The sequence below is a fragment of the Pan troglodytes genome, chromosome 1, assembly GCF_028858775.2.
Source record: "Pan troglodytes isolate AG18354 chromosome 1, NHGRI_mPanTro3-v2.0_pri, whole genome shotgun sequence".
Classification (NCBI taxonomy): Eukaryota; Metazoa; Chordata; class Mammalia; order Primates; family Hominidae; genus Pan; species Pan troglodytes.
In genome coordinates, this window is record NC_072398.2 from 34,457,053 (window position 1) to 34,479,328 (window position 22,276).

At 39.2% G+C, this 22,276-nt stretch overlaps 1 protein-coding gene across 3 annotated transcripts in view; it reads right to left on the reverse strand.

Annotated features, from left to right (window-relative positions):
- CENPF (centromere protein F) overlaps positions 1-22,276 on the reverse strand; it is a 61,128-nt gene that overhangs the window by 14,157 nt on the left and 24,695 nt on the right. For all 3 annotated transcript variants that reach the window (XM_054658796.2, XM_001171564.6, XM_063792088.1), the window contains 7 exons: positions 21,249-21,374; positions 19,754-19,882; positions 17,820-17,942; positions 12,451-12,586; positions 7,128-10,531; positions 3,049-5,892; positions 1,624-1,776 (listed from right to left, as the gene is read on the reverse strand). In XM_054658796.2, the coding sequence (XP_054514771.1) occupies positions 1,624-1,776; positions 3,049-5,892; positions 7,128-10,531; positions 12,451-12,586; positions 17,820-17,942; positions 19,754-19,882; positions 21,249-21,374 (6,915 nt within the window). The remainder of the gene's footprint in view (positions 1-1,623; positions 1,777-3,048; positions 5,893-7,127; positions 10,532-12,450; positions 12,587-17,819; positions 17,943-19,753; positions 19,883-21,248; positions 21,375-22,276) is intronic.

The window sequence follows — 22,276 nt, forward strand, 5'->3', positions numbered from 1 at the left end:
TCCATCATTTTCTACCATTCCCATAATTTCTAAATACTCCCTATATGTTGAACTAGCCAAGTGAATATTCCCATCCCAAACCTTTCCCACCCCCTCCATACCCTTCCTACCCCTCCAATCTTTGTGCATGTCATTTTCCATCTGGCTCCAGCCACAATGGCTTCCTTTCAATTTCTAAAAAAAATACAAAGATCTTTCTAGTCCCAGAGCTTTGACCACACTGATCTCTAGACCTAGAAGCCTCCCCCCGACTGCCTGGTCGTTGCATAGCTGACTCGTCATCTTGCAAGTGACATCTGCTGACCACCCTATCTAAATCTGCTGACCACCCTATCTAAATTAGGTTGTTTCCTACCCTGATATCCCCACATCCCAATTATTCCACAGCAAAGAATCTTATTTGTTTCCTTTATAGTATTTATCCGCTTATTTGTTACATGTTGCCTATTTCATGATTTATTATGTGTCTAGACTGTAAGCTGCATGAGTGCAGGAAACACAGGATAGGTATGGTTCAATAGTCTATCCCCTGACCTTACTAGCACTTATTATTTAGAGAATGAATAAATGAATGAATAAAGCCAATGCAAACTAACACACTCGTATGTATGGGGCTGAGGCCAAACTTCTCCTCTCAGTAGTGCCTATACATAAAATACAATAATGACGCACTTGGGACACTCCCAAGCTACTCAACACCAAAAGAGATTTCAGCAGACGCAATACACAAATATCATTCAGAGGAACTCCTTCCATGCATTATGGCCAGAATATGGTCTAAGTCCATTCCTGAGATTCGATGCCAAAACCTTTCCATTTTCATAGATTAAATACTATATTTAAAGAAAAGAACAAATCTCTCCAACTCTTTATACAGAATATTACATGTATCATTTCGAATTTCTGTGATTATTCAGGGTCGCAATCATGACTATCTTATTTTGCTGTTCTTTAAATACTACTCAGGGATGAAGTTGCATGAGGACTAAACAGCTATAGGGATGTTTATAATTTAATCAGGTATGACAAACAGGTTTCATTTCATCTGCCAGCTCTCTCTGCATGGTAGCAGCTACCCAGAACACAGTGTTAGGAGACTCAGGAAAAAGGGAGGGTATGAATTAGTAATATCTACTATGGAAATGGCAGTGGGCAGTGGCAGCCCAAGTGCTATAGGTGTGCCACATTAACCCTGCCTAAAACTATGACTTTAGTTCTGTTACTTTGTTAGTTCCTAGCAGATCAATGAATGTGTTTCTAGCAACATTCCAGCCTGTAATCTGTGGCAAGCTAGGAAGGCAGATAAACTTGTTGAAAGCGGCATGAGATCTACTTCTGTTGTGCGTTAATGTGGTCCAAGGGTCCTCTTCCGTGGAAACGTATTTGGGCTCTGAGACAGATATTTTCATGTGTTCAGAGGCTTCTCACGACTCCTTGTGGGCTCATGATAGTGCTGGATGCTAGAGATTACTATAAATCAGATTATGACATAAGCACAGGGCTATTCTTTTCAAGAGCTAAAAATAAGTTAGGTAAACAACAGAAGGTCTTACAGAAACCAATAAGGAGAGTGTGCACAATGAATTAACAGATCATAATAACATTTGTCACAAAGAAACTTACTTTGCTGCTCTTTATTTCTTCCAACAGTAACTGTAACTCTCCAGCTAGCCTATTTTTCTCTCCACTGAGTTCTTCTTGCAGCTCTGCTGTTTTCTGTGCCATCTCATGCATTTCCCTCTGCAGCTCAGTTTCCTTTGCAGTCATTTTGTTTACCTGAAATTTCATCTTTCATTAGAATCTGCTTTTTGGTGGTCTGTTTTGATCAGATCGATCACTCTGATACAACATATTCATGCCATTTATTTTAGCCTTCAATCATAAAATGGAAGCTGGCTAATCCCCCCTTTACTAATCCACTCAACTCAACATTCTCAAAACCTACTAGTAAGCTTACCTTTTCTTCCCAGAAAAGATTTAATAGAAGAATAGCAATAAGGGAAGGAATGACAAAGAAAGATAATATCCCTAAGTCTTAAAATCTTTCACAAAGGTATTAATTTGAATTAAACTTAAACATCAAAGATTATCGTATCAGGCAGTATCTTATCAGTTCTTGGATCTCTACTAATCCCCCAGTGTCATACTAATCTGCAATAAACATGCTTATGATTAGTGAAAAACAGTTAAAAAGCTATTGTTTACATTTGTCCCTTGAAGTGAAACAGCTTGCTATGGTTTGTCTCATCATCTCTATACTGACTGCCATCTCTTGCAAGGTATACAAAACCCCAAAATTCTTAGAAAATACAGGGTGGAGATGAATTTTGTGGATACTCCTTTTATTCTTTAATATTTGTTCAGCAAGGATTAAGTGTGACAAAATCACTTTCCTAGATCACTAAGTAAGCTCACTAGGCCAAAACTTAATTTTTCTTTAATAATTGAGCCTCTTGATGGCAGATCTTCCCTTTAATCATCAACTAATACATAGAAGACTGCACAAAGAGAAGGTATAAGAGGGACTGAAAGCACGAAATCCCCAAAACACACCCTAGAAGCCGTGAGTGCTCTGTTGGTTACAAATCTATCAGTATCTTTAAAAGTGCTTTGTCCTGAAGGCAAAAAAGACACAGTAAGGCAGGCAGATCCTTTCTGATCCTAGATAATGTCTGTTATACTCTCTATAGCAGTGAGTCTCAACTGGATATGGGGAGGCCACTATTCTGATGTACTCTGAGAAAAGGAAATATAACTAGAACAAGGAACTGTGCACAAACCAAAGCTTTGCCCTTATGTAGGTGCCACATTAAAAACCTGGTCCAATCCATGAACATGTCCCAAAGAATCAGCCAGAATAGTGACTACTGCCAGAGCCAACTCAGTGTTTCTGCAATTCAAGACCCAGTAAACATAAAGCCTTTACAAAGTTTGGTCCAATATAGCAGACACGGTCTAGAAGTAAATATAATTCACAGTGTCTAGAAGAAAATATGGTTTCCTGCCTCATGACTACATATTTAAACATAAACAGATATAGCCACTTACTTTTTCAACAAAGGACATTTTGTCCATTTTTGTCAATTCAAGCTCATTCTCTAGATTCTTGTAAGAACTCTGCAGCACTTCTAATGTGTCCTGCAAAGAGGCATTTTTGGATTGTAGCACTTGGATCTTCTGCTCCAATTCCACTGTCAGATTTCTCAGTTCTAAGTTTTGCTCCTTCCAAAGTTGGTGCTCTCCTTCCACCTGGGACAGTTTAGAGACGAGCTGCTCTTCGTCTTGAATTTGATTTTTTAGTCTACTGATTTCTTCATCCTTCTTCTCTAGTTTCTGCTTGCCATCTTCTACTTCTTGAATGAGGCCATTCACTGAAGATTGCAAAACAATATAATTATTTTTGGCCTCATCAAGGCCTTGTAGCAACTGAGCCTTCTCAAGTTCAAGACACTCTACTTGACTACTAAGATTCTGCTCTTTGGCCTTACAGGCCTCTTGGTCATTATGCAGGGCTGCCACTCTCTCACTGAGCTCTTTTAATTGTGTTTGAAGCATCTCCATGGCAGTGCTTGATTTTTCTTTCATCTCTACTTTCTCTTGCTCTTTTTCTTGCAAAATATTTTCAAATGATGCATTTATTATTTCTAATTCAGATATTCGCTCTTGCTCTTTTTGTAATTCATTTGTCAGATTTTCCTTTTCTGACCTTATAGTAACAAGATCTAATTCCAGATCTCTCAGACTTTGGGTCATCCCTTCTATTTTTGCTTTTAGGGCCTCTACCTCTCCTTTGGAATTCTCTGCCTCATGAGCTGCATGCTCTTGGTTTGTCCTGGCTATCTCTAGCTCTCTTTCAAGGTTCTCCACTCTACCCTTAAGTAAATCTGCATGATGCTCACTTTCCTTCAGTTGTTGTAAGACACAGAGCTGCTTCTTTTCATCAGCTTCTAGGCGGGCTCTTAGCTTTTCAATGCTATTTCTCAGCTGATGCTCTTCCTCTATTGGTGGGTCTAGACTCTGTTCTGTGGCCTTCATAATTTCTTGGTCACCACACAAGGCTGCTACTGCCTCATTTAGCTCCTTTAACTGATTCTGAAGCATCTCCACTGCAGTTTTAGATTCTTCTTTGATCTGTATCTCTGCTTGCTCCTTTTCTTCTAACAGACTTTTAAATGAAGAGAGTAACTTGTCTAGTTCTGACAACTGACCTTGTTTTTCTTGTATTTGTTTTGTCAGATTTTCTTTTTCAGACCTTAACGTGACAAGGTCTAATTCAAAAACTTTCAGGCTTCTGGCCATCTCTTCTATTTGTGTTTTTAGAGTCTCTACTTCTGCTTTGGAATTCTCGGCATCAAGAATCACTAGCTCCTGGTTTTCTTCTGACATCTGCAATTCCCTTTCAAGGTTCTCAACTTTATCCTTAAGTGAATCATTCTCCCGCTCGCGTTCTTTCAGTTCCTCTGCGACGTGCAGCTGCTTCTTTTCATCGGCCTCAATGCGAACTCTCAGTTTCTCGATGCCTCTTCTCAGCTGATGCACTTCCTCCTGTGTTGAGCTCAGCCTCAATGCGAACTCACCTTTCTCCACCAGTGCGGCCTCCAAGGCCTTGGAGACATTCAGCTTTTCATAATCTGATTCACTCAGTCTGGCCTGCAGGCTTTCAGATTCCTTGACAAGCAATTCTTTCTCTTTATTCAGTTGTGCAATTTGGTTTTCCAGCTCACATTTTGTCAAAGACAGTGCCTGTGAGTCCTTTTCCAAACTCTGCAGCTTTTCCTGGAGATGAGTTTTGTCTTTTAACAGCTCACTCACATCAGAGGACAAAGTCTGAAGGAGTTCTGTCTTTTCCTTCACCTCTGCCTCTGCCACCTGAATGCAATGGAGACACTCACTTTGATGAGACTCAAGCTCTCGTGTTTTCTCCTTCATTTTTTCAGACAACTGATCCAGTTCCATGGTTTTTTTTGACATAGTATCTAATTCTCCACGAAGCTGGTTTCTCTCACTTGTGACCACTGAGAGTTCTTCTTCAAGGCAGACAATAACCTTCTGCTTATTTTCATTGTCTTTTTCTAAACATAGCTTCTCTGTTTGAACTATCTCTAAGTCAGCCTCCAGGTAGAGGGCTTGATGCTCAATGTTAGCTTTCTCAGATCTGATCCTACTCAGCTCATTTTCCACATCAAGAAATCTCTCCTTCCAGCTGTCATTCACCTTGGCTACATTATCTTCAATATCTTCACGTGATGATTTATCTGCATGCATTTCTAAATCAGAATTGAGGCCTTCAGAAGTTTCTACTCTCTGGAGTAACTCCTGGTTATCACAAGAAAAATATTCCAATTTTTCACTTAAATCTGAGTTTTCTTTCTTAAGTTCCCCAACTATTTTTTCCAATTCTATGCATGCTTCAATTTTGGTCATTAGTTGTACCTCCTGTAAATGGAGTTTTGAGTCTAATTCTTTCATTTCATTTAGCAAACTTTCAACTTTTCTGTCACGGTCCTCTATCACATGAAGTAATCTCAAATTCTCATTTGATGTCTCTTTTACCCGCAGTTGAAGATTTTGGATATTTTCCTGATTCCCCAGGAAATCCATAGGTACCGAAGCATTAGGACCAGAAAATGACAATTCAGAAATGCATTCTGAAGAGCCCTGGGTTTTATCTTCCCCTGGAGGCTCATAATTGGTGTCTGGGGACTGTTCCCCAGAGCACTCTCCTGTGGGTTTCACTGCACCAGTCTCAGTTATTTTCTCAATGTCTAGATTGAGGTCCTGCTGAGCATCTTTATCACAAATCTGATGAACATCATGCTTTGGTGTTCTTTCTGTAGTTTCTGAAGTATGTTCTTTTGATATGTCACAGCTCTCATTTCGGCCTTGAATAGCCTGTAATTATAATACGTAACAAGCATGCATTTTATTTTTCAAAAAGAATCAAAATAGAATAGATTTAGTTATTACTTTTTAGAAACTGATGCGTGGCCTCTGCTAAACACTTCTCTTAAAGTGGTGAATTTCCCACTACATCTTTCTCTCTTCATTCAAATGTTCAACATAATTATACGTTCAGTAAGTGGCCCCTATGGGCAAGACACTGGGGTTAGGCATTTATCTTGAAGACAAACCCTTCGGCTCAATTACAATTTGTAATGTATTTAAATTTCATATTTTTCCCTTGCTAAGAATATTCAGGTAGCCTAAATATGAAATCTCTTTGTAATTATTAAATAAGAGGCTAACAAAATGCTCAGCTTCCACCTTCAGCATTTATGATATTCTTTAATAAGGCAGTAAAGTTTCATAACCAGATTCCCAGTCCAAGGACTTAATCCCCAATCCAGCACTTACTGTACATTATTGGATAAATTACATATTTGAGCTTCACTTTCCTCTCATCTGTAAACTGGGGATCTGCTGTTGCGCCTACACCTGCCATCACCTCACCATGACCTGCCTTCTCTACCTCACAGAGACAGACAGAGGAAATCAAGTGACATGCATACACTATATAGCATTATTAATTAAGCTAGCAGGCTAGAAAGGACAAAGTTACAAGCAATTAAACAAATATGTATTCAATTTTTTAAAAGTCCTTTTAAATGACTTATACCAAATCATATTTTTGTACCACAGTAAATTGTTAGAGAGAAAACTGTTTAATAATACATAAAGAATCTCCTGTATTTAGTTTCATGATGATAATGCCATAACATCAAAAATAGTCTGAAAAGTGGGAGAGATTAAAAATTTACATCATATTACCATTTGTAAGTTCTTAATTATTTCAGTATACTTTATTAATGCACAAAGGGTGGAAACACACATTCTAAAGACTTTCTGACTCCATAATATAATTTTCTCCAGACTTTAAAAACATCTTTAGTAATATTCTATATAATGCTATGTAAATCTAATCCCTATAGAAATTTATTCCTCAAATAAAGTTTACTCATTTTCCTCAAGTTCTGGTTTGTTTTGAAAATATTTTGGTGTATTTTATTTCCTTGAACCCTAAAAATATTTTAACTTAGGTTTAATGTACATTTCAATTAGACAAACATTTACTGAGTGTCTACTAATCATGTAAACCGAGAAATGGCATTTAAATCCCAGGTACTTACATCTTCTGTGTCGATGCCAAGCAAAGACCGAGAACTTAAGTCCAGACCTTGTAGCTGGAGTCGTGCTACTTCCAGCTCAAGTGACAGTTGTTCCGTCTGTTTCTTTTCTGCCGCCAACTTGGACTCCATCTCCAGAGTCACGCTTGTCAGCTTCTGTTGCCACTGTTCATTTTCTGACAAATACTGCTTCCTAAGGCAGTCAAGCTCTTGCCTTTCAGAACTTAATAACTGCTCGAGCTCTTGAATTTCCTTATTTTTCATAATCCCTTGACTTTCCATTTTCTCTTCTAGCTTCTCGAGGGACTGCCGGTACACCTCACAGAGGGACTCAAGCTCTTCAACACCCTTCGCTGGGGCCGAAGGGGTTTCTTTCCTGGTCAGATTCTCCTCCTGCAGACTGCTGCAAAATACTTCATCTACACTGCACTGGTTTGCTGAAACAGTCCCTTCTAAATTACTCAAAAGAGACATATCTCCTGTCTGTTCTAAAAGAGCTCTGTAAAAGGAGGAGTCTCCCAAACTGCTAAGACTAGAGCTGTCAGGCACACAAGAGGATGACAGGGATGGAACGAGCCCCTCCTCCAAGCCCAGCTGCATCTCCTTCACCAAGTCACCTTGAAAGTTTCGCAGATTCGTTGACAAGACCAAATTTTCGGCCTTTAATGAGTCAACATAGGTCTGCAGCTCTGACATTTTAGAGCTCATCTGACAGTGCTGATCATGTAAAATTTTGTGTTCACTTTGTAAAGATGAGAATTTCTCTTGCAATTCGGCAAAGTGCATTTGAACTTCTTTGTCTGACAATGTCAAGTGCTCGTAGGAATTACTCTCGTCCAATGGAGCCAAAGACACAGGGTGCTGTTCATTTGGTTGTTCACCAAATTCACCTCCTGGTATGTCTTCCACTAACTCACCATGGAGAAGACCACTGTCATCATTTAATATTTTAACTTCATTTAGTAGTTTCCCTACCTCTTCTGCCATTTTCCTAGTTGCTGTGATACATTCTGACCTTGAATCATTCAGCTCAGTTACGAGTTCATACTTTTCAGCCTGCAATATTTCACATATTTTCTCTAGCTCATTCAGCTTGTTCATTGTTGTTTGCAGAGAGCACTGAAGGTGTGCATTGTCGTTTTGACTTGTTGACAACTCATGAGGCCCTGAAATATACTTTTCTTCCGCATCTATTTCACAGTCTTTAAGGCCACTAATTTCTTGTGACTGCATGTCTTGCAAATTGCTGCTTTCAAGATCTCCTCTAATTGTCTGTAATTCATGCTGCAGGCACTCCTTCTCCTTCTCACTTTCCTGAAGTTTTAATTCCTTACTTCTTAGCATAGCTTCTAATTGCACCAACTGCGCATTATAACTATCTAGAGAAATTTCTTTAACTTCAAGATCCATCTGAGGTTTAAAATTACATTGATTTCTCTCACTCTCTCTTTCTTTCACGGAGTTCCTAATTGGTTCCGATTCTAGATTTTGACATTCATGTTTAGTCTTCATTACCTTCATCAGCTGTTCATTCTCTTGTAATAAGTCATTAACTTCCTTTTGCATTTTGTTTTGTTCTTCCTTTAAAGTCATGATTTCTTGCTTTAAACCACCAGGCTCGCTCTTAGAATTGTTTTGGTTATCTGTCATCTCAGATCTCAGAGCTTGCTGCACTGTCTCCAACTCTAGCATCAGATTCTGATTTCTTTCTTCAGCAAATGCTAATTTTGTTAAGAATTCTTGGTGTTCCTTTGCAAATGCTTCCTTTAGCTGTTCCAACTCATTTTTTCTATTTTCACAAAGACTAGTGCATTCATTTAGCAAGCATTCTAATTTAGAATTCTTTTCTTGTGCTGCTTTGTATTTCTGACTAAGATCCTCATATGCATTTCCGGTTTCTTCACATCTTTGTAGTAAAATAAGTTTTTCTTGCTTGTACTGATCAGATAACTCTGAAATGCTTTTCTCCCTTTCATCTATATAGTTTGCAAAACTCTCACTTTTCTGGATTAAGTTCATCTTCTCTTGATTTAAGGATGCATTCATTTCCTTAAGAGTCCCATTCTCTTGGGTCAGCTCTTCAATTTCTCTTTTATTTAGAGAAATGATGGAACTCATTTCTTTCTTCTCCAAGCTTAGGGTTTCGGATAAAAGTTGTAGCTCCTTTAGAGAGTCTTCAAGTAGATGGTTGCTCTTTTTTAATTCTTGAATCTCTGCCTGCTCAGTTTCTAACTTATCATTTAAAAGTTGCAGCTCTTTTTCCTTGTTCTCAAGGGCACTTAAGGTTTCAGCAACAACATTCTGGTGAGCAGAAGTGTCTTCCTGTAACTTACTAATGCGCTGACTTGTTTCAGCCACAAAACTTTGATGCATCTGTTCTGCTTTCATGAGATTTTCTTCTATTTCTCCTTTGATTTGCACCAACTCTTCACACTGCTTTTGCAGGTCTGAGTTCATCTGTTTTTGAGACTCCAGTGAAAATTCAAGTGAATCAACTCTATTTTGTAGGATGGCAGAATTTTTTGGACTTTGGTCTGCTTCTAAATGACATTCACTCCTCTCTGAAGGCATGCTTCCTTGTTCTCCAATTATATTTGCAAAGGAATGATGCATGGCAGGCTGCTGATCAAAAGCCAAAAGACTTCTCTGATGATCTTCATTTGTCACCAGAGAAGCATCTTTGGATTTTAGCAGATCCCTGAGGCTCTCATATTCGGCATGCAAGTCTTGGTAACACCGGTCTTTGTCCATTATTTCATTTGACAGTAACTGAAGCTTGTGTTCTAGATCTTCAACTTGCCCAGTAAGCTGAGAAGTCTTCAAACACATATTTTCTATTTCCTTCTGATGTTTCTGATCTGAGAACTCAGCTTTCTGCTGTAGCTCCACATAAGCTAGTTTCTGGGTCTCTACCTCCACTGACTTACTGTCTAACACGTTGTGAAGGTTTCTGATCTCGACACTTAGGTTTTCTCTGTCCATCTCCAGCGTTCTTACTCTCTCGTTGTATTCATGACTTTTTATTTGCTGTGTCTTCAGACAAGTTTCCAAGTGATTAATTTTACTCTGCAAGTTTTCCTTTTCTGATTCCATCTGAGTTAAAAGTTTTTCGTTTTCACTTTTCCAACAAGAAAACAGAGTTTTCTCTTCTTTCAATTCTTCATATTCTTTCTTTTTTAACTCCAAAGCACTCAGCAAGGCTTTGGACTCTTTCTCTGTCTTGCTTAACTTATCATTAAGTTGTTCAATGTGATGTTCTCTTTTCTTCAAAAGGTCTTGAGAACAATCTCGCTGCTTTTCCAGATCAGCCACAGCAAGCTTCAGTTTTTCTAAAGTCAAGGAGTTTTCTTGCTGATTTATTTTTTCTTGAAGATCTCTTAACATGGTTTCCTGAGAGGTATTCTTTGCTATTTAAAAATAAATAAAAGTCGTCAATGTTTGTAATAAATGTTTATTCTACAGAAACGCTAACCCCTCCCCCCGCCCCCTGGCAAAATCCAAACAAACTAACAACTACTCAAGCCCTGGAAAAACTGGCATTATTGCCTGGGTACCTCCTAGAAAGTGGATCACTTGGTAATTATCTTATATAAAAATGAGAAAAATGGTCATCTTAAGGAGAGTAACACATTTGTTCATCTTCTTTCTAGCAGCTTAAGAACATGTTGTTGAATAAAATACCAAGGGATGATTTTCCTAAGCACTGTTTCTTTTCTTTGTATGTGTTTACATATGTGTATATTTTTACCATCTTTTCAAATATTTATTCCAAGAGAGAAAACTGGGACAAGAACAGCACTGAAATGGGAACATCCCACTTTATTGTAGAGTAATTCTGATGTCTCAGAAAAGTAAATAAGTACTCCACCATTTTAGCTAAAACATCCATAGGATTAGACTTAAGTAGAAAAGAGTAAATGATGCCATATATCAGTAATTCTCAAGGCCTATATGTGAATATTCCTGAGGAACATTATCACCCCCATCCCAGCCCCTCATAGTAAGGGTGGCAGTGTCTATGAATGTCACAGTCATTTGGAAGCTTCTTCAAACTCCGTTACCCCCTGTCTTCTGCCTAATAACTCATCTATACATACTGGCCCCTCCTGGTTGGGAATAACCACGATGTTTTCATTAAACAGTGATAAGAAGGCTTCATGTTGCTCAAGTATGTTGGGGGAGATTGAAAGTTGAGAACCTCCACAGTAGATGATAAAGGTAACATGTATTACAATCTCAGACATCATATCAAGTGGAAAGCAGTACGAACTTCTAAGCTGTCAATCTCAATCTGCCTACTTATAGTTAAGGGCTTGTGTAGACAGCACCACAAGGGCTTCATCCCACTTTGCTGTGAGCAACTCAAACAATCACCTGGGTGATCAACATTGAAAAATGCCCCAACTGTTCCTTTTCTTACAGTTTCCCTTCAAGAAAGCTGAAGACTGACATTTCTATCTGCTGCTGTGGAAAAACTGAAAGCTGTCTTGGGGAGATTGGGTTTTTGTTTTGTTTTATTTTTTTGAGATGGAGTCTCGCTCTGTCACCCCGGCTGGAGTGCAGTGGCGCAATCTCCGCCTCCTGGGTTCATGCCATTCTCCTGCCTCAGCCACCCGAGTAGCTGGGACTACAGGCGCCCGCCATCACACCAAGATTGGGGTTTTAAAAAAATAGTCACAGAGAAGTGTGACACACATTCCACAGGACAGAGTTCAAAGAAATCCTAGATATGCAAACACCCCAGGTGAGAAAATAAAGGGTATGTAGAAGACATCCGGCACAAACATACAAATATGAAATCAAGAGTGGATTCATTTGATGTGCAGAGCAGAATTCTTTGGCTTTAAAATAAGAAAATAAAATCATTCAGTCAAGTAAGTCATCAAAAAATAATGGTCATTAGGAGCTTGGAAAACATGCATTTAATATAGGGTTTTTCCATTATAAGGGAAATGGTAATGAGTCAGGAGACGAGCTGTCTGGATGTAACTAACAAGCACACTAGAGACACAGAGAATAGCACTCGGGGGTGAGAGACAGCACTGACAATTTAGCTTTGTGTGGAAAATATTTACCCTTCTGATTTCAAAGTGCTGAGCATCAGGCGTTTGGGACTCAATATGTTCCAATTAAAAAAAGTCCCACTCTCACTCTGGAAACTAAAAACTAGAAGAGGGAAAACTCTTCCACATCAACTGCGCACATCTTTTTGAGGGAATATATGAAAAAAAATCCAAAGAGTTTCTCTAATATGTTAATGCCAACCATCCCCTCTCACGGGAATAGTAGCTTAGAAAGGTAACTCTAAAATACTAAGTTTACTTACCTTTCATTTCTTCTGCAAAATTCTGGCTCTGATTTAAACACTGTTTGATGTTCTTGAGTTCTGCCTCCAGGTGGCAGACTTCTCTGGCCTTTTGCTCAGACTGACTCTTAAGGAGGTTGTTTTCCTTCTTCATTTCCTAAAACACACATTTAATTGGTTATAGCCAAAACGAATGCTCAAGTAAGTTATGACTTCTGCCTTAATAAAGGTCCCTAGCAGAACTGTTTGTGTATCTCACTAGGGAAAGAATCACAATTTCCCCGTTTGAGTACCTAATGAAGTCAGACATTCTTACTTAAATAATGTTATGAACAGAAGACAACAGCATCATACCCAAATCTGAAGATAATTTTTTCTTTCAAGAAGTTTCATTGAACTTTCTCATTGTTCATATGCCTATTAAAGAGTAAGCTCAAAAGGAAAATCCTATCTACAAGATCCTCAAGACAAAACCTCCAAGTTCCTATCACACCTGAATGGCCAAATATACCTTTGCAAACATTTGATTTGTTAATAAACCAAAAAAAAAAAAAAAAAAATCTCAGCACATATGTTTACTTTTCATTGCAAAACCATCTTAAGGTTTGCTGTTACAGGAATGATTTTGTGGGAAAAATTACCTTCAATAAATGCTTATCAAGAAAACCAACAATATTCAAGATGCTGGAATGTGCATTACAAAAAATGCAAATATACATAAGACAGAGTCTCTGCCCTTGGGGCAGACATCCTCCAGTGGGGGAAGATGTGATACTAATCATTTAATACACAATAGGATGTGCTAAATACTAAAGAGACATTGAGTGTGCTATGGGCTGGAACACAGAGGAAGAATTAATGCTAGCTTCTGAGCTTTCACAGTGAAAACAGGTTCTTTGGGCATCTGATTGAAGAGATATCCACGCAACAGCATGCAATAAAGTAACACAGGTACATGTGTAGTTCCATTCTACTACTAGGGAGGCCTATATGTTCTGAATCTGAAAAGCAAGCAATATTTACATGCCAAAGAAAAACTTTATTGCTTATTAACCACATAAGACTCACATAACAAACAAGTATCTCAACCTATACTGTATGCCACCCTTTGGACCACAGGGAATTGGCATACATCATTACAAGCTAAGAGAACCAAGCACCTCACATCCTTAAGCAGGGAAAAATCGTATAAAGCTAACCTTTTTTCTAAACTGCATTTCAAACCTACCAAAATTACCCCTTTGTGAAGTAGAGGAAAAATTCTGAATCTTAAAGAAACAATTAAGACCCATCCTCCAAAACCCTACTGCACTGTTAGAAAACAGATGGCCATGGCAATACTGTGTTGGAAGGCTGCCTTCAATTATCAGTCTGGTTACTACCAGCAGATGGGTACCGATGTAGCAAAGCCAAATTCAAGAAGAGGGAGAATCTGGCTAGTAGAAAGTACTTGAAAACTTGCTGGCAGCTGCTCTGTTCATGTATATGCGTTCATTTCATCATTAAAATAAGACAGAACCTGTTGTAGTTATTATACTCCCATCTACCGTGTCCTGATCCTGCTTCCCTGCTGCTAAACTGACACTCTATCGAATTAAGATATCAATCAGAACTAAAGGGCAGCTCCAACCGATCTCAAGATTGATAGGCTAACATTCACACTAGTCAGTGTTAAATTTTGCAAAGCACGATCATTAAGGTGCAACAATGTTATTGATTTAAATTAGCATCATTAAACTATGGAACCTATAATGACTGGTTTGTTCTTCAGACTCAGAATAATCACCCCTCAAATGAGATCACAGATGTGAAAGGACAAACATCTTAAAGCACTTTGACAGGGGCAATGTAGCATTATTAGTAGTATTTCTTCCCAAAATTTAACAGTAGCCAGATCTCTGTAATCAATGCTAAGATCAGCTGAATGAGGTCAACGTAGAAGAGGAACTAGAATGTAATTACCTGGGTCTACTTAGCATTTTTATTTTGCAAATGAAAAAATATTTTCTTACTCTAAAAAAAAAAATTTTTAATCAAATCAAATGACACCTGCATCTGGAGGCTTGACAAGAAAGCTGGAAAGACACTGTGCAAAACTAGGAAGGAAGGAAAAAAGAAGAGAGAGAGGGCACCAGGGAAAGATGGGGAATTTTATGTTTATGTGTTTGTTGGTCTCGATCCATGTCTGTCCATAACTGGAGACATTTAAATGAATAGTAAGCTCAATGGAAAGATTAACATGACTTTCTCTATTCTGGCATTAGCTCCGTAAATATTTGTTTCTAACGAAGAAATGTTCAGCCAATCCTGGGACCCAGCAGGCTTATAATGCTATGGCTATGACCAACCCAAGAATTTTAAAAGGCCAGAATTTAGAAAATGAACATCTGAAAATGGATGTGCAAGCTGCCATCCATCAGCAATTAGTTTTCCACGAGGCTACAGCCACTTAAGACTTGATTGGCTATCTCATTATCAACAATGAGTTAAGCATACAAAGATACATTTTCCTAGGCATCTCCTGCATCCTCACATGATTTGCAAAATTGGGTACTATGCTGGAAAAGCACAACAAAAATCCCTATAACCACAAGCCAGCATTAGAGCTTAGCAAGCAATTCCACCCAGATCAACTTCACTTTAGGAGCAGCAAGGGAGGCATCATTTCCCAGGGCCAGACAAAACAAATTTCAGCTACTGTGGCATTTCATGATCCCATCCATGAATATAGCTTAATACGTCCCCTGCTGGGTGAAGCCTATATACTTGGATAAGGGATGGATGCAAAGAATGTGTTTTTCCCTTTCCTCCTCATCTCTCTTGCTTGCCAGAGCCAGCTCCTTAGAGGACCTAGTGTAATACAGATCCCTATGCTTGGAAAGGTCCCCAGGCAAGTGTTCCCTCATCTTGACTGTCAAACGATGGTATTTTATTGCCTAACCCCAATGCTATGGGGCTGGCACTGGATAGTGGATGAGCAGCTTATCTAAACCCTCCATTCACTTTGATACTAAATGTTAACTTTACCCTTGATTGGGCCATTAAATCACATTTCCAGTACTGATAATTTCTCATTGTGAGCAGCATGTTTACTAAACACAGACAAGGAAAATTTCAGTACAACTGTCACATTATTTCGGCATCCAAAACCTATAAGCGTCCTAAATTTGTTAGTGCTTACATATAATTAGACATAGAAAGATACCCAGAGTGACACAGTAATAGAACAGGCAAAATTATAAATATGAGAAATCTCAAGTGCACTGTCCCCTGATCACACTTTCTGTGCCTGTAGGTGACAGCAAACAATGCTAACATCAAAAGGTCATGGCAGTGATGAAGACCAAGGCAATGGGCAGGTGTTGGACTGCAACAACTGACTGAGCACTTATGTGCTGGGCACTGGGCTAAGCACTTCACATACAATATTTAACTTAACCAAGAATACAGCCTTGAAAAGGCAGGAGAATGATTTGTCCCTATATGCAGATGAGGAAAGTCAGACTGAGAAAGGGTAAGCCATTGTCTCAAGGCCACATCGCTGTAGGTGGCAGAAAAGCAACGCAATCTCAGATCTCGCTCACTCTAAAGCCACTACCATTTTCCCACTAAGTTACACCACCACTCTAACTGGGTTCATCAGTTATCTGGTCCCAATCCCAATGCAAAACACAAGAGCCAGCCAAACTCTTTGAAATCTTGCTATCACCCTCAAAAGATGACATATACATAAACATAACCATAAATTAAGACAAATATTAACTTCATCCCCAGGCCCAGTGCTAGACACAGATGCCCTCATTTGACACAGACATCAATGAAATACCAGTGAAATGTGATGCATGCACCTCAGTACAGGCTAGGGTTAACTGAGGACAGTGCTACAGCTCACGGACCAGACCTCGTGGGGATGAACGAGTCTTCAGAAACACCTGCAAGACAATGTCCAGCCCACTACTGCGACTTGGCCAAGCAAGCAGTTTTTAAAGTGTTTGGACTCTCTTAACCAGATGATTGCTTTTACAAAATGTTTCCACCAGGCAGCCAGTGGAGTCGCGGGAGAGTTCCTGGCTGAAAGGGAAGCTCACAGAGGGAAGAGTTCGATGCCAGTCTGCCTGTGGAAATGTTAGCAGAAGCATCTGTTGGTTGGTCCCCACTGGCCAAAAGGCAAACATTTGTTTTGCTGAAACAAACACTTCCATTTGAAAACGTTTGCTGATGAAACTATCATCTGATTTGAAGTCTTCTTCCACTTTGGTGGCTGGAGCTGCAGCCCCCTATCTCCAGCAGTATTGCCCCTTTGGGGTTAGCTGATTTAACAATCGCCTGTCTGCTACTGACAGATGTTCTGATTTTACCATCATGATACACTCTGCAAAGCGGTGGGGATAAATACATTTAGACTTTCCTCACCTGAACAAATAACTGTTCTTTATGGACAAAGTTTTCTTAATCTTTACAGCCTAAAAAGTGATCATAGAACATTTAAAGAATAAACAGAAAAACATTCTTTCCTGTGGGGTTTGATGGAGAAGAAATTTCTACAATTCTTGTGTTGTTCCTCTTCTTAAAATTACAATGTTGATTTATGGCTCTCTTCAAATTGTTTCAGTCTATTAACTGTCACTGAATGGTTCTTAATTAAGCCCTTTAAAATAAAATCCAGGCCACTAAATAAATTCAGAGAGAAGCCAAATTGAAGTATGTATGCATAAAATCCCATCAGGGCATCCATGCCATTCAGGAACCCTCATCCACCACTTTGTGGACGAAACAAAGTCTCCAAAGACACCGTCAACCAGGGCATGCACAGGCTGAACATTAAGGTCAGTGTCCACTTTTGAAGCCAGAGTCATATAATTGACAATTGCTTGATGTTTTTATAAGAATTTTTAATCTACAAACTCTTTATCTGTCACTACTTTTGTTTATTTAAATCTATGACTTTCCATGTGTTTTTAATATTGAAAGACACAAATGCCAACAGTTAGAAAAGGGATTTAGATGATACTTCCAATTTTGTTTCTTTCCATTTAAAAAATCCCTTCCTTCCTTTCCCATCTTTCCACCTCCCCAGGGGTCTAAAACAATCTTTAAGGAAGGACTACATACTCTTAATACAAGTCATGTTGTAGACACATATTGCTAGATATGCTATAATTGCTAGATGCATATTAGTAATTATATACAGAATAGAGAGTAGAAAAATAAGCAGTCATATTCTGTCATGGGTTATATACAGAAAATTCTGTAATACTTACTTCTGGTGAATAGAAAAGAAAAAGGCACATAGTCATGACAAGCAACTGACAAACGGAATAGGAATATTCTTTTCCCCTTGCGCTTGGTTCTTACATAAGTGGAGAAAATTCGGCATCCTCCTCCCTTACCTCCATGCTTCTCCTCAGCTCATTCTCCTTGATCTGACTCGCCTGGAACGCCTGTTCAGCTCTGCACAACTTTTGCTTAAACTCTTCCAAATTGTTTTCTAGCTGTTGCTTTACTGATGTGAGCTACAAAAAGAAAAAGAGACCAAGTGTCATTTTCATGTTCTTTACTTTTTCATTAATCATGTATTCTTAAACAATAAAATGGTCATGGAATATCAAAATGGATGCCATCTATTTTGGCTGAGATACAGTATACGTCATAGCTAAATATGTCGTAAAATACCATAATGTGACCTTGCGACGTCACTCAGCGGCAGCATATAGGAGATGCAAGAGGCTGGGTGTGGCAAGGAGACCACAAAGGAAAAAGATTTAACCACAAAAAATAAAACAGCTAGGTATTAATAAACAACCAAAAGGAAAATAAGTTGAGATAAGAAACAGGCTAAGAGAACACACTTTCAATATAGATAACAGAATAAAAGACAGTATATCTGTAATACAACATATACAGCGCTCTATGATTGAACAACAGGGCAATGGCTAGAAACAGAAAACTTTATACAAAAAATACAAATGGCTACTGAAAGAGATAGCTTCAATGGTAATCAAGGAAGTGTGAATTAATGATATGACAGTATTTTTCACTCCTTGATTAGCAACAATTTAAAAACCAAGACTACCTCCAATTAGCAAGGATGAGAGGAAACAGGCCCTCTCTTGTACCTGGTAGAAGAGTAACTGCTACAGCTTTTATGGAGGGCAATTTGGCAGTAACTGTCAAATGTCAGGATGCTGCCCAGGCAGGGCGGCTCACGCCTGTAATCCCAGCACTTTGGGAGGTCAAGGTGGGCAGATCACCCGAGGTTAGGAGTTTGAGGCCAGCCTGGCCAACCTGGTGAAACCTCGTCTCTACTAAAAATACAAAAATCAGCCAGGCGTGGTGGCAGGCGCCTGTAATCCCAGCCACTTGGGAGGCTGAGGCAGGAGAATCACTCAAACCCGGGAGGATGAGGTTGCAGTGAGCCGAGATCGTGCCACTGCACTCCAGCCTGGGTGACAGAGGGAGACTCCGTCTCAAAAAACAAAACAAACAAACAAACAAACAAAAAAACACACAAATATTGGGATGCATATGTTCTTTAGGCTATAAATTTCACATGCAGAAATCTGACCTATAGAAACATCAGCACACATACACAAAGATACCTGCCCCGTGATATTACAAACAGTGCCACAGGGAACAAGAAAATGTTGATCACCTAAGTAGCCATCAGTAGAGTCAGCAGTTTCAAGTGTAAGAGAAAAAGAAGAATAGAAGTGACATGGAGGTTTTGGTCCCAGCAATGCGGGGAATGCAAGTGCAAGTTAGCAGGGTAAGGAAGACTAAGGGAGGAGCAGTTTTGAAAAAGAAAAATACCTAGAGTTCAATTCTTAGCATGTTACTATGAAGTGCCTTTAGACATGTGAGTGGACTGTCAAGCACACACCCACACACCTGAAGTCTAGAATAGACATCCAGGCTGGGCAGAGTCATCATCACATAGATGATATGTAAAGCCACAAAACTGGATGAGACCACTTTGGGAGTGAGTCTTAAATAAGTAAAGTGATTATAATTTTCAGTGCTTTAACTACTTGGGGGCATAAATTACTTGGGACAGCTCCCACCTGGTCATGGAACCAAGAACCAACAGATTATGAGAGAGCTCCACAGACTTTCGGATCTGAAATCCTAACTCACCCCCACTGTTTCTCTAGATGAGGAAACCTAGAGCCAGAATGGTTCTGTACATTCTCCACTTTGATAGGGAAAGTGAAGGTGGAGCGCTTTTTCTTTCAAAGTATCATATGTCAGTTATGGTAGAGAAGTAACAAGTACAAGGAACAAGAGGGGATGATTAAGGAGAGAGAGAGAGAGACACAGCCCCTACTTTATCCAGTTCAGCCTGCAGGACGTTGTGCATATTCTTGGCTTGCTGTAACTCCTGGGTGAGTCTGGCCTTCATCTGGATGCACTCCTGGTCCAGTGTTTGGAAAGAACGCTGTTGACGGGAGAGCTCCTGAAAAACAAAGGGCAGGTGCATCAGCCTGATGATGGTTCGCTAGGGAGACTCCAGGGTGAGGCATGAGCATCCTAACAGGCGACTGCACAGAGAGCACAGGAGACAGCAGGGAGCTGAGCCAACTGTCCACTTAACGATGAACATAGTCAGCCTTGGTGCTCCATGCTGCCCTCAGGCATCAAATCCAGGTCTCTGAGGGAAAGGGGAAGGACTCTTATCAGTTGACCACATGGAAAGTAGCCTGTTTCCACCTCATCTTCAGTCTTAAATTAATTACCTCTACTTTGAAGGATCAGGGGCAAGAGAGAAGAACTGAGCTACAACAGTCAAAGCTCAACTAAGAAACCAAACATACTCAAAAACGGCGTTTAAAACACAAAAAACTGTATACCACTTTAAATGGGCTTAAATGTAGAAGGACAGGAAATATATGCTACCCATTAACTTTAATAACCACAGAAAGATACCAGCTAACATTTCCAGGCATTCTTATTTAAAATCTATAGACTCTTAATCTGTATGGTACTTTTTCAGGCTAAATCACCTGAAAGAACCAAATTGGCAGATACTTATGGAAGGGCACCTTCCGCCCTCACTCTTCTGCCAACCACTTTCCCCACCACATCAACTACCCTCCTAATTTATTTACCAACCCACAGGTTTAAAAACAACTGGAGTTGGCCAGGCATGGTGGCTCATGCCTGTAATCCCAGCACTTTGGGAGGCCGAGGTGGGTGGATCACCTGAGGTCAGGAGTTCGAGACCAGCCTAGCCAACATGGCGAAACCCCATCTCTACTAAAAATACAAAAATTAGCCAGGTGTGGTGGTGCATGCCTATAATCCCAGCTCCTCGGGAGGCTGAGGCAGAATTGCTGGAACCTGGGAGGTGGAGGTTGCAGGGAGCCAAGATTGTGCCATTGCACTCCAGCCTGGGTAACACTGCGAGACTGTCTCAAAAAAAAAAAAAAAAAAATACTGGAGTTATAAAGGAAATAGAGTGAAGGAAAAAAAAATTTTTAAAGCCTACTGGAAAATGTAATACAATTTCCTTCACAGCAGAGAAAATGTCCAAAAGAAGAAAAGTGATCCTTTCCTACTGAATATCAAATCTCAAACAAATCAGAAAACATGGATGAATTCTGAATACTAATTCCCTTCTCTAATCAAAAACTGAAAGATTAAAAAAAAAGTGCAAAAGTGAAGATGTGAAAGAAAATAAGATGACCTTTAGCTCACAAAGCATTTCTCCTCTAAGAGAATTTCCCAAATTGTGATAACAACTCCCCTTTCCAAGTAATCAAACTATGAAAAGCCCATAAAAAGCCTTTCAGACAAACACCTCATGAATCCATTTACCTTACCTCTTGAAACTCCTTTTCTTTTTCCTTAATTTTCTGTTCCAGAGAACATCTGGCACTTTCTGCATTTTGTCGCTGACAACTCAAATCTTCCGTCAATTTTTTCAGTTTTTGTTCCAATGCAGTATACTAATAATGAATAAAAATGTTCAAGACAAAATAAATATTACTCACGTAAATGAACAAATATTTTGTGTTTTAGAAAAACTGCTATAATTGTTTTAGCACACAATTTATGTTTAGGAACTATTAGCAAGGATGTAAAGCATTAGCCCACTTAAACAAATACTTCCTAATTTGTGCCATGAAAAAAAAGATCAGCATGTCTAACGATTCATCTAACATTTTGTTGCATGGAAATGAGAGGTTAAAATGCAATGGTGTTAGCCTATGTAATTTAAAAGCTGTAAAATCATCAGAGGGTGCCCATTACCCTCATATGATAGTCTGTTTCAAGCATAATGGATTTTGTGGGAAATTTTAAATATTAAAATGTTTCTTTCCACAATGTTCCAAATGCTGAGGCAACATGGTGAAACGCCGTCTCTACTAAAATACAAAAATTAGCCGGGTGTGGTGGCGCATGCCTGTAATCCCAGTTACTCGGGAGACTGAGGCAGGAGAATTGCTTAAATCCAGGAGGCAGGGGTTGCAGTGAGCCAAGATCGTGCCACTGCACTCCAGCCTGGGCAATTAGAGCGAGATTCTGTCTCAAAACAAAACAAAACAAAAAGTCACTGCTCAAATGATGGTTCAAAGTTTAACAAATCTCAGGAAAAAAAAAAAAAAAACCTTGCACCACAGAGTAAATGAAATGAACCCGTGGCGCCCTCTACTGGCACTCCTTCAAACTGCAATACAGTCCACTAAAAGGGTCCTGGAATCAAGAATCCTTTTCTACTAAACACAGAAGGTTAAAAGAGTCTTTAGAAGGTACTTACATTTTATTTAAAAATTTTTAAACAACATTCTATTATCAGTGATACCTAATTCATATAAGAGTATCTGACCACTAGGTGTCATGAATGCTC